The sequence below is a fragment of the Rana temporaria genome, chromosome 3 (assembly GCF_905171775.1).
Source record: "Rana temporaria chromosome 3, aRanTem1.1, whole genome shotgun sequence".
In the NCBI taxonomy this organism is placed as follows: Eukaryota; Metazoa; Chordata; class Amphibia; order Anura; family Ranidae; genus Rana; species Rana temporaria.
Genome location: NC_053491.1, coordinates 200,531,711 through 200,545,257, shown reverse-complemented (window position 1 = coordinate 200,545,257; position 13,547 = coordinate 200,531,711). Strand labels below are relative to the sequence as shown.

Below are 13,547 nucleotides of genomic sequence, written 5' to 3'. Positions count from 1 at the left end.
CTGAGCATACAACAGTGAACAAAGACTTAGAAAGGGTAGGATTCTGCTTGTTTAGCCTAGTCAGGGAAACAAGCTGAAAAACAATTTAGTAAGAATTGGCCTAAAGGCATTTCATCTTGGCAAACGTAAAACTTTTTCTGGAGTTGGGCTTTAATTAAAACTTTACAACAGTACAGGATAAGAAACACTTGCATGTTTCCCCACAGATTTTTTTTTTTTTTTTAAACCATAATAATTCCCCCCCCCCCCCCATGTACCTTTAGTAGAAATCTTCCAGGAAAAGTTCATTCCCATCTGTGCAGGATCTGGCTGCTGCCTCATGCCTCCTCACACTGCTGCTATGTAGGAAGCCTGCACAGCTACTTGTAAGTAAAACTTAGGCTAGGGATCCTCAAACTACGGCCCTCCAGCTATTGTAGAACTACACATCCCATGAGGCATTGTAACACACTGACATTCAAAGACATGACTAGGCATGATGGGAATTGTAGTTCCTGAACAACTGGAGGGCCGTAGTTTGAAGACCCCTGACTTAGGCTTTTAGCCAAGATCCCCCATTTATTATCGGATGTGCCAATTTAAGCAGTCATTAGTGCACATAAGTAAAAAAAAAAAAAAAAGGAGCCGAATTTTAAGATTGTACAGAACTTTACTGTAGGGAAAGCTCTCTAGACTTCCGAGTCCAGACACAATGGGTAGAAAAAAAATATTTTTCTGGACAGCCGCACTCCGAACAATCGTTGCTGACGCGTTTCACACCATTTCTAGTGTTTAATCAAGCTATGATTAAACACTATGAATAGTGTGAAACGCATCAGATGTCCAGTTTCCTGTGGCTTGTAGTGCTGTTTTTGATCTTACCAATAAAGGCAACGATTGTTCGGAGTGCGGCTGTCCAGAAAAATATTTATTTTTCCTACCTTGCTATATGCATTGCCTGCACCTGCGGCTTCTGTGAGGAGGATCATTACAAGGACACATCCCACCTGGAGCGGCAAAACGTCTCCCTTTCTTCAGGAACAATGGGATAGACATTCCCAAATATGTATGAACAGGATTGGGATGAGGTTTGTGCTTTCTGTTTTAGCACAAAGATCGTTACTAGAGACAGACTAGGGTCCACTTTACACCAGCAGAACTGTACAAAATGGGGAAAGGTGACAAGCGTTAAGAGATATGATAGCAACTGCCCAATGGTTATGATCTCAGAATTATAATTTATTTTTTTCCCCCACAAAATTTTGAGTATTTGTAACTCAAAGTGGTGCCTATTGGGGTGGTATTGAAGTGCTCAAACTACTTTTAATTTTATCCTAGGAAGAATGTAATATAACACTGTATTGCCATGGAGACCTTGGATATCTATACATGGATGGGAGGGGGGGGGGGGGGGGAGGGACCACAGTCCTTCCTCTCTATGGAATAACATAAGAGGCCAGAGGTAGCCCCCCTGCCACATTTAACATGATTTATGGGACTCTGTATCATGTTTCAATGCTTGCAAGTGCTCTTTCACATATTCTACAACCTAATTGCATTGACCACACTATTCTTACCTTCTTGTTTCAGTCATATAAAGTTCTATTTATTATATGTTTACAGTTCCTAATCTCTTCACCTAAACGTGTGAATTCTGCTCCCATATGTTGCGGTTACAAATATACGTTGGTGGTGTTACTGTTCTGTATGATGTGGATAACTGTACTAGTGTAATAGTAAAACAATGCAAATTTACTAAAAAAAAAAAAAAAATAAAGGAATAAAAAGGAGGCAGACAAATCAAAATGATGTGCAGAGTGGAGGTGTCACTGCTGCCATTATTCAGTACTCTGCTGTGCAAGATTAATAGCACAAACAAAATAGTTCTGCATAAAACCTTTTGGGAAGATTGTTGATATTAATAGAATGGGGACATGGTCTCTTTAAGAACACAAACTTAATATTTGGCCCACAAAGGTTTAAACAGGTTTGTGAAAATCAAAAAGCAGCCCCTTTGAGGAGCGGTCCCCAGCACCAGAACTAGCCTCAGCAACGACAACTCCTTCCACTGACCTGTGGAGGGTTGGTTCTGCCTTTAACCTGGGGGGGGGGGGGGGGGGGGGCTAAAGAGGGTGGTGTGTGCAGCCTGTTAACTCACATGTGTGAGCACCGCCTGTCACCTGGTAGGTGGGGGCCTGTGTTGGTGCAATTTGTCACTTCCAGAGGGGGTGTGTGTGTGTGGCCTGTCACGTCTGGGCCAGCCCGGCTCTCCTCCCCCTTCCTCTCCATAGGCAAGGTCACCATGGAGAGGGAAGAGGGTAGTTGTGCTAGAATAAGAGACGGCGCTCTATGGTGGTGTATGTAAAAATAAATACTGCGCATATCCTGTGAAATAATAATAAGCAACGTTCTGACGTCACCGCGCTCAGCTAACCCAGAAGACACGGGCAGGCAAATTGAGGAGCCAGCCAACACTTTACCAACATACACGCTTTATTTGACCTCCTGTAACAAGGGGTCAACGCCAGCATTTTTTGAGGTGGAGGTGTTTATCCTGTTATCACTTTCCGGGTTGTTATATACTTCTTCACCACTTGAAGCTTGGAAACCCTACTTCCTGGTTATTTTTCTTTCTGGACACTGCTGTTTACTACTTGTTTGGCACCATACATATGGACTTCTAGTTGGAGTATCATAGACTGTACAGCATCACCATATATGCTCCATTTGTGTCCATTCTTTCTTTGGATCAATGTTATGTTACTTATTTGTTTATTCACAGATTTGTACCCCACAGGGTATTCATGTTTATTAGTTTTTACTAACAATTTTTTCAATTTAGCGCAGCTTGTTTTTTCTTTATTCTATGGTGGTGGCAGTGCAGGTTGTGCTGGCTAGTTCGCCTGCCACTCACCCCCCAGCCACACGGCCTGGCCCCAACAGGCCATGGACGGGCACCTCTCCATGGCCTGGGGGTTGAGGAGCCCTGCCTTAGGGGATTCTTATTTGGTAAAGTTTAGCATCTCAATACTCATGACAAAACCAAAATACTAGACAGGGAAGTTGATTTCTATCATATACGACAAAAATCTTGGAAATCCATCCAGTTACTAAGCAAACAAGTATTAAAAATGCCTTTTCTGCTTCAGCATCTTTTTCAAGTTGTAATGCATTATGCAGATCAATAATATTGGGTAGGACAATAATGCACAAACAATAGTAAAACACCGTTTTGGATACACAAGGCCTAAGAAAATTGTCAAACTTTATTACTTTACTAATCATTGTGACTTGCCATATATATAATATATTACATAGACTGAACAAACTTAAGGCAAAAACTTATCGGTCCTTTGGATGTTCCTTCTTCATTCGTCTTCTATGATATCTGAAAGGTAGATCGTAAAATGTTTTTAGAGAATGCAAAGATGACACAATGAATACTTTAAACTGATTTGTTTATTATGTTTGCTTTAAAGGGCATCTCCCCCTGTGTACTGGGGGGGGGGGAATAGTTTCTTCCCAACAGTCTCACTTATCTGTATTTGCTTTCAACCATCTGCTGACCACAGGTGCTGGCGTACAGGTCTGTACCCCTAAAAACTCTGTACACAGCCCCAGGAGCTGTGCAATGGATCCTGGTCTTTGGAAAGCGCACTCATGTGACAGCACTGACCAAGGAGAGTATCTTCTTCCTTCCAGGACAAAGTTAAAGACCCTTATTAGCCAACACGTGACTGCACACTGCATGGATTAAACTTCTGCACAGCTTCTGGGGCAGTGTATGGCATTTCCAAATGTGCATGGATCTGTATAGCGGTAGCCGTGTGGCAGCAGATGATTGAAAGCAAATACAAATAAGTGCAGTAGGGATGGGAGGAAGAAATTAACTTTTTCTTCCCCCCCCCCCCCCCCCCCCCCCCCCCCCCCCCCCCCCCCCCCCCCCCCCCCCCCCCAGGTACAAAAGGTAAACTTACCCTTTAATGGTTAAATGTTTTAATAAATGACAAAATATTTTTGATATTGAGGAGTAACCAGCTCATAGGCCTTTGTAATGTGAAAATGCAGCTTGTTTTCAGATGCATTTTATTTGCATTTGAGATCCGCTTGCGATACTTATGAAATAATTCACAGCTCAGTGATGGGTGCATTTGATGTCCTTCAAGCTGCAAATTGTATAGAGCGATAAATAGTCCTGACGTGAACAAAAGTCCCATTTCTACAGGCACGATCAAATATGAAATTCAATATAACCATTTTCTGTTTTGTTTTTTTACAAATTACCAAGTAAATGTAAGGATGCTACAATATAATATGTGTTAGGATAGTCTAATCTAAAATGTGCTTTTAAATTGTTTAGTGTTTATAGACATGTCTTTAAAAATCTGCTTGTTCCTTGGTTTCCAGTTTTAAAAGGCTACTACAAGTGTTTTGATTCTGTCATTATTGTACTATATAGAATCTAAATATGGTCACCCCTTTCAAAAGGCAGACAATAACATTTTTAAATGGTTGCACTAGTGCCAAAATAAATATTTAGATCAGTGTTTTAATTATATGACTCCAACCTACAGTAATTTAAATTTGGTCCTATTTACGTCTTAAAAAAAAAAAAAAAAAAACAGAAAGTCAAAAGAAAATTGGCTACACTACTGTGCAAAAAAAAATAATTATGTATGCACATGTGCGTACATATAAACAAAAAGCAGGGAAGAAAAAAAAAAAAAAAAATTGAATATTACTCATATACTAATTATCAAACAATTTGGGAATCGTGGATGTGTTAACTAAAAGACAGAACATTGTAGGGAAGAATGCCTGCGTTTCCCATGAGCAATGTGAAAGTCAAAATCCCAGTTAAAGAGCTCATGTGATCATCAAAATACTAGATTAGATATTTGTGAGAAGTTGGAAGCCCTTGTTACCTCCTCCCATTCTCGCCTTTAGGACTTCTCCAGAGCCTCTCCCATCCCCCTGGAACTCCCTGCCCTGGTATGTCCGATCAGCCCCTAACCTCTCCACCTTTAGGAGATCCCTGAAAACTCATTTTTTCAGGGAAGCCTATCCCACACCCACCTAACAACTGTCACCGAACCAACCCTTATCAAACCATTCTCTGCAGCCATTACCTTTTGTACTACCACCACCCCCTCCCTTTAGAATGTAAGCTCTATGAGCAGGGCCCTCCTGTACCTTCTGTATTGAACTGTACTGTGATTGTGCTGTCGCTCCCTCTACATTTTAAAGCGCTGCGTAAACTGTTGGCGCTATATAAATCATGTATAATAATAATAATAATAATAATAATAATAATAATAATATTATTATTATAAAAAGTAGTATATATATTTTGTTTTTGGTCATATAAATCAGAAAAGTAGAAAATGCCATGGTTTTAAACTTACTGTCCTACAGGGTACCATCGGTGCTTGGTGGTATAGAACATTTTACTGAGTTCTTCGATAGTTGGTTCCCGCTTGGAACTTATATCAATCAGTCTGGCTTTTAGGACCTGATCGTGATTATCCTCATGGTTCTCTATTGTGTCTCGTCTAGGAAGAGGCTGGACAAAACAGTTACAAATTCAGTGACATCAGAGTTTCTAAAAATGCAGTCTAAACAAGCCCCAAATCCAGTTACTAATACACAAGCCTCCAAGTAAACAAACAAAAAAAACACACCCTTTACCTTTTCTAAATAAGGCAGGTTGAAAGAAAAGAAAATTTAAGTGCGAGATCCTCTGCGGTAAACGATTTTATTTTAAACCGCAGGGAGACTTTCTTGCTATCAGAATATACTGATCAGCATCGAAGGGTAGATTAACTTTTGTACAGCATATGCCCATACTGAACTGACTGAAATACGGGCAGTCCCTGCTGAACGGGCCAAATTGTGCTTCACATTTTATCTGTGTCTCACATACGGCTTCCAATAATCTACAGCTCATTGCGGGAGAGTTTCAGCGAAGGAAAGTGTGTTAGAAGGCAATGGCAAGGAGTTTCAGCAACAGAGGCTGTGCTAGAAGGCAATGGCGAGGAGTTTCAGCAACAGAGGCTGTGCTAGAAGGCAATGGCGAGGAGTTTCAGCAACAGAGGCTGTGCTAGAAGGCAATGGCAAGGACATTCAGCAACAGAGGCTGTGCTAGAAGGCAATGGCAAGGAGTTTCAGCAACAGAGGCTGTGCTAGAAGGCAATGGCAAGGACATTCAGCAACAGAGGCTGTGCTAGAAGGCAATGGCAAGGAGTTTCAGCAACATAGGCTGTGCTAGAAGGCAATGGCAAGGACATTCAGCAACAGAGGCTGTGCTAGAAGGCAATGGGAAGACAAGGTATGACCAGGTACTGAATGGCAAGATAAATGCTAGTGAGTACAAGTAACAATGCTAATAGCCATCCCTCCTGCAACCTTTTCTATATGCAGGACAACTCTGCTCTGAACTCAGGAACTGTGCAGCATCAGTGCTACACCATCAAAATCTGCATTATTAACAGTGGACTTTACAGGTAATCAACAGATATTTGTGGAATTACTAGAAAACTGCAAGCCATTTTGTTTTTTTAAATGGGAGGCCACGGTTCTACTTAAACCACTTAAGCCCCGGACCAATATGCTACTAAATGCCCAAAGGCGTTTTTACAATTCGGCACTGCGTCGCTTTAACAGACAATTGCGCGCTCGTGCGACGTGGCTCCCAAACAAAAATTGGCGTCCTCCCGCGGAAAGGCAAGGACGTACCTGTACGCCCATTTGCCTGTACGTGCCATTCTGTGGACGTACATATACATGCGGCGGTCGGGAAGTGGTTAAAGAAGAAAAATTACGACCATGCTACTGAAAGCCTTTACTTTATGTTTGTGAATGTCATCAGAAAGGGCATTTTGGACAAACAATATGTATATTATGTATTAAACATTCTAAGAAAAAAAACAAAAAAACACCTCCATGCTGGTATGATCATTTCTGTACTTATGTCAGCAACTAGAGACTTGTGCCTGGTACACGCAATCAGATTATCGGACAAACGATCTTCTGTTTTTTGCATTCTAGTCTCATATAAAAAATGAAGAGTTTACTAAAGTGAACAAAGAATAAAAAAAATTGGAAGTAATGTAATGTATTGTATTTTCGGACAACTGTTCTGATCACAAGAAAATTGTATGAGAAAAAAAAAATTCCAGGCTTGTTTCATCGGATAATCAAATAACTGTTGTGATTGGCTTTCAAAAGCTGTGTACAAACGATCAGATTAGCGTACAATCTGTTCAAAAATCTGTATTTTTCGTGCAATTTTCTAATCGTGTGTACGGGTCATAAGGCTTGATTCCGCCAAACGAGGAGCAACTATACTTGCAGTTCTATAGTGAATGCTTTATTACCTTAGATAAAACCACTCTATTGCAGCTCTAGCAATGGTCTGATACAAAAGCAGAAGGCAAATCATTTGTTAAACATCTTCTCCTCCAACTGGCAGAACATTTAGCTTCCACATAAAAATTGCTAGTGGGGTAGTTCAATTCATAAGTACTTTCAACAGCTACTACCTAAGCTTTTCAGTCTGCATGAGATCCTAGTACAACATTGTCTGAAACTTACAGCGATTGTAAAGCTTCGTTTTTTCCCCCCCCTAAAATAAATATGTTATACTTACCTGCTCTGTGCAATGGTATTACACAGAGTGTTCCCTTGCCTCATTTTCTGGGTTCCCCATCAGCGCAATTGGCTCCTCCTCCCTTCCAAGTGCCCCCATAGAAAGTCATTTACGTGCTTGATTCCAAGCTGGGCTGTGTGTGTCTATAGACACAGCTAGAGGGAGAGACTGCTGCTCTTGGACACAGCCCTGGATCATGACAGGACTCAAGTATATTTTTGGGGGAGCTGATTATGGAAGTTTTTTTTTTTTCCTCTTTTTACCTCAATGCAGAGAATGCATTAAGGTAAAAAAAAAAAAAAAAAACACACACACACTTTATGCCTTCACAAGCAGCACTTGTAGTATTTAACCCCAAAAAAAGTATTGTAATTTACCAATCATTAGATGTGGTGGCTACATTAGATTTATTTTTTTTAGGCTTTTCTCCCATACGTTTTCACCTAGTGATCTGCCCAGTAACATACTTGTATTAAAAAGCTTCCGGTCTGGATGAACGAGCGTGAATTGGATACACTAAACAAACTGAAGCCAAAACGCCAACACTTTGTAGGGAGTTAAGGCAAACAGATTTTTTAAAGGTTATTCATAAATTAATAAAACAGCACCCCTATCAGTGTTCCATGGGTTGTCTCATCTCTGTAACAGCTACATAGCAAGACAGCTTCTTTTGAAAAACAGACTTACTGGCTAGATCACCAGATGAAAATAGAAGAAAGCAAGCCTAAAAAGAAAACAAAATGCAGCCATCACAACTAAGAACTGGTAAGCTGCAACATAATAAAATGTTGCTTTAAGGAAATAATTTACCAAATGAGGTAGCAGAGGAATTATACTTTTTACTAGTTTAGACTCTCAACCTTCTTACTTCAGAGGAACCAATAAAATAAGACCCTGGGAGCCCCTGTTAAAACAAATTCATTGGTGGTCAATGAAGAAAAAAAATGTCTCTAATGTTGGTGGTCTGTAGAAGAATGTCCCCCTTCCTGCCATCATGGTGGTCAGAATTACCTCCTTACACAGACAGCTTACCCTGGTTTATGGCTTATCTAGACTAAATGTGTCTGAGGCTGGGTTCACATTAATGGAAATTGGATGTGGTTTTTCTACATCCAATTTGCATGACAGGAGATTGTGACCGTCTCTCAATGGAGCCGGTTCACACATCTCCAGGGAGGCCGTGGAGCACACGGCAGAAGGGTCCTGTGTGTCTTTCGCTCCATTTCAGGACCCAATACGGTGAATGGGGATGCACCAGTCCCCTGCTGCAAGCCGCTCTGAACCCAGCCTAAATGTAAGAAGAAAAATCTTGCAGAGAGCCCTAGTAACTGCAGCAGCACAAACTAGTTAGAGAATTACTATGGACAATGATATACTGTATATCACAGGGTGTGAAAGTCACTATTAAAGTCATATGGGTTTTGACTTCTAACTATATATTGTTTAGTACTTAACCACTTCCATACAGGGCACTTCCATACGCCGATCGGCTCTCCTCGCGTCTGTCAGACGCGAGTGAGGAAGAGCCATCAACGGCTCTTCCCGTTTACATCGTGATCAGCCGTGGTTGGACACGGCTGATCACGTGGTAAAGAGTCTCCGTGAGAGACTCTTTACCGAGATCGGTGTTGCGGGGTGTCAGACTGACACCCTGCAACAACGATCGCCGCGATGCGCGCCCCCGGGGGCGCGCAGCGGCTCAGAATCCTGAGGACGTCATATGACGTCCAGTCAGGATTCTACAACCTCTTTGCCGCCATCAATCTGTCATTGGCGGGCGGCAAGTGGTTAATAACCAAATCTCTGCTAAAACGCACAATGTGAGAGCAAAGCTATGTTTTATTTCAAGGAAAAAAAAAAAAAAAATCATCAACTAACCCTATGTGCAGTACCCTATGATCGTGTGAGGCCTTAGGATCTGGACGTTAAATAGAGCAGACTACTGCAGACAAAGGCACATGACCGCTACAGATGAACTGCTCTCCTAAGCAAAATAGAAATGCCAAATGACACTTCATTTCTATGTCACATCCTAATGAGGTGGCGCTCTGCCCCTTCCCATGAATGATCATTACCTTTCCCTCACCCGGTCATAACTGGTGTGAAAAACTGCACCATAAGTTTGCAAAAGATGGATAAAGTGTATAAAACGTGTTTTTACCACATAAGGGAGGCTGGAGGTTCATTATCAATACAAATTAGGCGTTGTATACATTAAAAGAACAAAAAGATTAAAACGGTCATGATGTATGTCAGCAGTGTCATGTCTTACTCTGGTATGTTCATATGGAATATCCACCGAAGGATGGTAGCAGACAATTGTTTTCCCATCAGAAGTCATGGCCAATTCCACTTTACTAATAGAAAAAAACAAAAAAAAATACATATGGAAATGTTAAATCACAAAACAAGGACATATAGTACTTTCAGTTCATGTTTAAAGTGACACTAAAAAATATCCTTATTCTCCATCCCCCACTTAAAGAGGAAGTAAACCCTTAAATTTTTTATTTTTTAAAACCCTGCAAGAGAAAAAGTCATAATGAGCTAGTATTTATAGCATACTAGCTCATTATGATCGACTTACCTGAGATCGAAGCCTCCGTAGTTCTTCTCTGTGCCCCCCGCCCCCCCCCCCCCGCTCTGGCGCTGTGATTTGCCATAGTGGCGATGAAGTCACTCCCACGCATGTGCACGGAACCGGTTGATCACTGCACGAAAATTCGGCATTAACCCCCAAATTTACTATTCACAAAAACAGCACACTCAGTGTGCCTGTCTATGGCTCGCATGCGCCTTAGACATCAGTGCCCGTTTTTGTGAAAATATCTCCTTACCCGTGTAGGTTTAGGAGATATTTCTTGCGCCTACAGGTAAGCCTTAATCTAGGCTTACCTGTAGGTGCAAGTTGTGTGGTTGTAAAGCCAACTTTAATTGCCCTGTATCCTATTTTTCATGAAAATTTCATGAAATTGTTTCTTAATGTGTTTTTCTGCCTCACTGTAACATCGTTTGTGAGCTCCTGAATCTCTTCTTTCCTCTTACTTACCATTTGTCTGGAACAAGCTGTGCACACTACAAATACCATAGTCCCTAGTCCATCTCAGGAGCAAGAAAGAGGGTGGCTACTCTCCAACAGGAATTCAGTCTGTCCGTCTGCATCCGATCCGTTCCGCCGAACGAAAGAAAAAATAGGGTTTCTTCCATTTGCAAAAACGGATCCCGACGGACGCGGACATTAGCGGATGCTCCATCCGCTAACGGACGCGCTCCCATAGGGATTCATTACAAGTCCGTAAACGGACTTGTAATGAACGGACGAACGGTCCGCTAGTGTGTAAGGACCCTTACCGGTATATTTTGTTTGTTTGTTTTTCAACCGATATGTTTTTTGTTTGTTTTTTCAAACGGATATAACAAAACAATTTTAAAAACACATTTACAATACATAGTACATTTAGCAAACCAAAAGTTTACTGTAAGGCTACTTTCACATTGAGGTGCTTTACAGGCGATATAACGCTAAAAATAGCGCCTCTCCTGTCATTCCAGTGTGAACACCCAAGGGTGTTCACACTGGAGGAGTCCTGCAAGCAGCATCTTTGAGGCGCTTTAGGAGTGGTGTAAACACCACTCCTAAAGCGCCTCTGCCCATTAAAATCAAATAGGCAGCGACACTTTTAAACCTTTATTTGGCCACTAGCGGGGGGTTTAAAGCACTTTGCTAGCAGCAGAAAAGCGCCGCTAAAACAACTGTAAAGCGCCGCTAAAATGCTTCAACGCCGAAGCCCCTGTGTGAAAGTGCCCTTAGGCTGCATTCACACCTAGGCGACAAAACGCCTGAAGCGCGATGCTCGTGCCGCTGGAGGGGCGAATTTCCATGTCTATGAGATGGTTCACATCTCACGCCGAACGCCTGCCGCCTGAAAAACAAGTCCCGGACCCTTATTTTCCCCAGGCGGCATTGGCGTTCGGGCATAGACATCAATGGAAATGATTTGTTTTAAAAAAAAAAAAAAAAAAAAAAAAAAAGAAAAAAAAAGTAAACAATTTGCGACAAAATACGCCGCGTGCGCGGCGTTACAATGTGAATGCAGCCTTAGGGCTTACATACAGTCAAAGGATAGTTAGGCAGCCTGTACAATTAAATTACATACCAGTTGTAGTCATCGGGAAGAGCTGAATAGGTTGATTTTGCACAGCGTAAACTTTGATCTGGGAAGAGAAATATAATTTAGGGGTCGATATTCCATTGGTCATGGGACTCATTTTAAAGCAAAACCGTTTCATGTATGTAGACATCACATATCACAATTATCAATAATTAATGGAAGTGGACCTGTGTGCTACCACATGTACTAAAAACTGCCATTTCATTGTAAATAAGGCACCACCAGGTACTTACACATCACTGATATACAAATCAGAAGTGGCAACCATGAAAGCTGGCCCCTGCATGCATATCACAATGGATGCTTCAGAAGTAAAGTGTATCTAAAAATATGCAAGTTTCCTTATCATGCACTTGTTGCAAGTTAGCTTTTCTTTATCAAATCGTATTCATTCTTTCAACCCGTTGATCCTTCCGGGTACAGCTTCTCTTTCAACTGCATGTTTGATGTCAATTGAATACATAAGCAGTTCCTTTTACACAGCAGGCTGGTCCCCCTTAAAATGTGGGTACTACAAGCAGATGTCCTGATACACAAGAGATGACCCAGACGCTTCGCATGGGAAGGCCAGGGGCGGCAGGGCACACCCCCAAGAGACGGCCAGGAATAAGGATGAGCTCTGGCGTGTTCGCAAAGCCCGCCAGGAAGTCGGCACTGCGCTGTGCTAATCACAGGCTGAGAGACATTGTCCCGATGCACAGCTGCAGAGATTGGGAAATATCTCACTTACTGTGATTAGCGCAGCACCGACTTCCTGGCAGGCTCTGCACGTGGGGTGTGCGAACACGCACGATCTCATCCTTAATCAGGAACCATAGGCGCGCCGCAAGAGATTGCAGACATGCTAGGAGTTGATGGGAGACTGGAGACATGATTCAGGAAACCTGAGGCACATTACATGAGACTGCTAGACATCACTGCCCGAGAAGCCCCTCTACATTTGTACTTCAGAAAGCCTCCATTAGTAGTTATTTGTGGTACATTGAAATTTACCACAATAAAAGATCAATATAAAAAGACAGACAGCACAGAAAAGGGGCGAAGAAATAGAGCAAAACTATTAAAATTACTAGAAGCTGGCCTGAAGAATATTAGGTCCACAGGTTGGGCACCTAAACTCTACAAATATAGAATGGGTGATGGTGAAGGGCATGGATGCTAATAGCAGAAAGGTCAGAGTGTGACAGCCTACCCTGACCTCCCAACAGAGAGATCATTGCTGTATATGAAGGTCACACACTCCCTGCCATGTGTCACCTCACCTCCGCCTCGACCCGTGTTTCCTCTCCCCCATACAACCGGCAGGGAGCAGCGGACAGCCCGCACACCGGACAACACCCCCCGGCACCCGATCACTACAGCCGCCGCCATGATGATGACAGGCGGAGGAAGCGGAAACCGTACACACAGCACTAAACTTCCGGGTCAGGAGCCAGGGACGTTATGGCTGCAGGGTAGAGCTCCATGTTTGGCAGGAAACAAAAGAAAGAAAGTGGAGGCCACATGCTTCCTGTCAAACATGGAGCTCCACTCCGCAGCCAGATTCCTCGTTCCTGTTGTACAAAGTTATTGGGTACGCAGCTAAAACGGCGGTGGCCATATTTAGTGAGGGAAAGGAAAAAAGGCAATCACTTTCTGTAGTGCTGTGTGATATATATATATATATATATATATATATATATATATATATATATATATATATATATATATATATATATATATATAACACCAGCTGATATTAATAAGTA

General features: G+C 42.0%; 1 protein-coding gene across 1 annotated transcript; it reads right to left on the bottom strand.

The window, feature by feature from the left end:
• Positions 1 to 3,209: 3,209 nt before the first annotated feature.
• Positions 3,210 to 13,213, bottom strand: MRPL42 (mitochondrial ribosomal protein L42). The gene is made up of 5 exons (XM_040344128.1): positions 13,062 to 13,213; positions 11,785 to 11,842; positions 9,900 to 9,984; positions 5,385 to 5,542; positions 3,210 to 3,367 (listed from the first exon to the last, which is right to left on the bottom strand). Exons 1-5 carry the CDS (start codon positions 13,168 to 13,170, stop codon positions 3,322 to 3,324), a joined length of 456 nt encoding a protein of 151 aa, XP_040200062.1. The 5' UTR covers positions 13,171 to 13,213; the 3' UTR covers positions 3,210 to 3,321.
• Between the last annotated feature and the right edge of the window lie 334 nt (positions 13,214 to 13,547).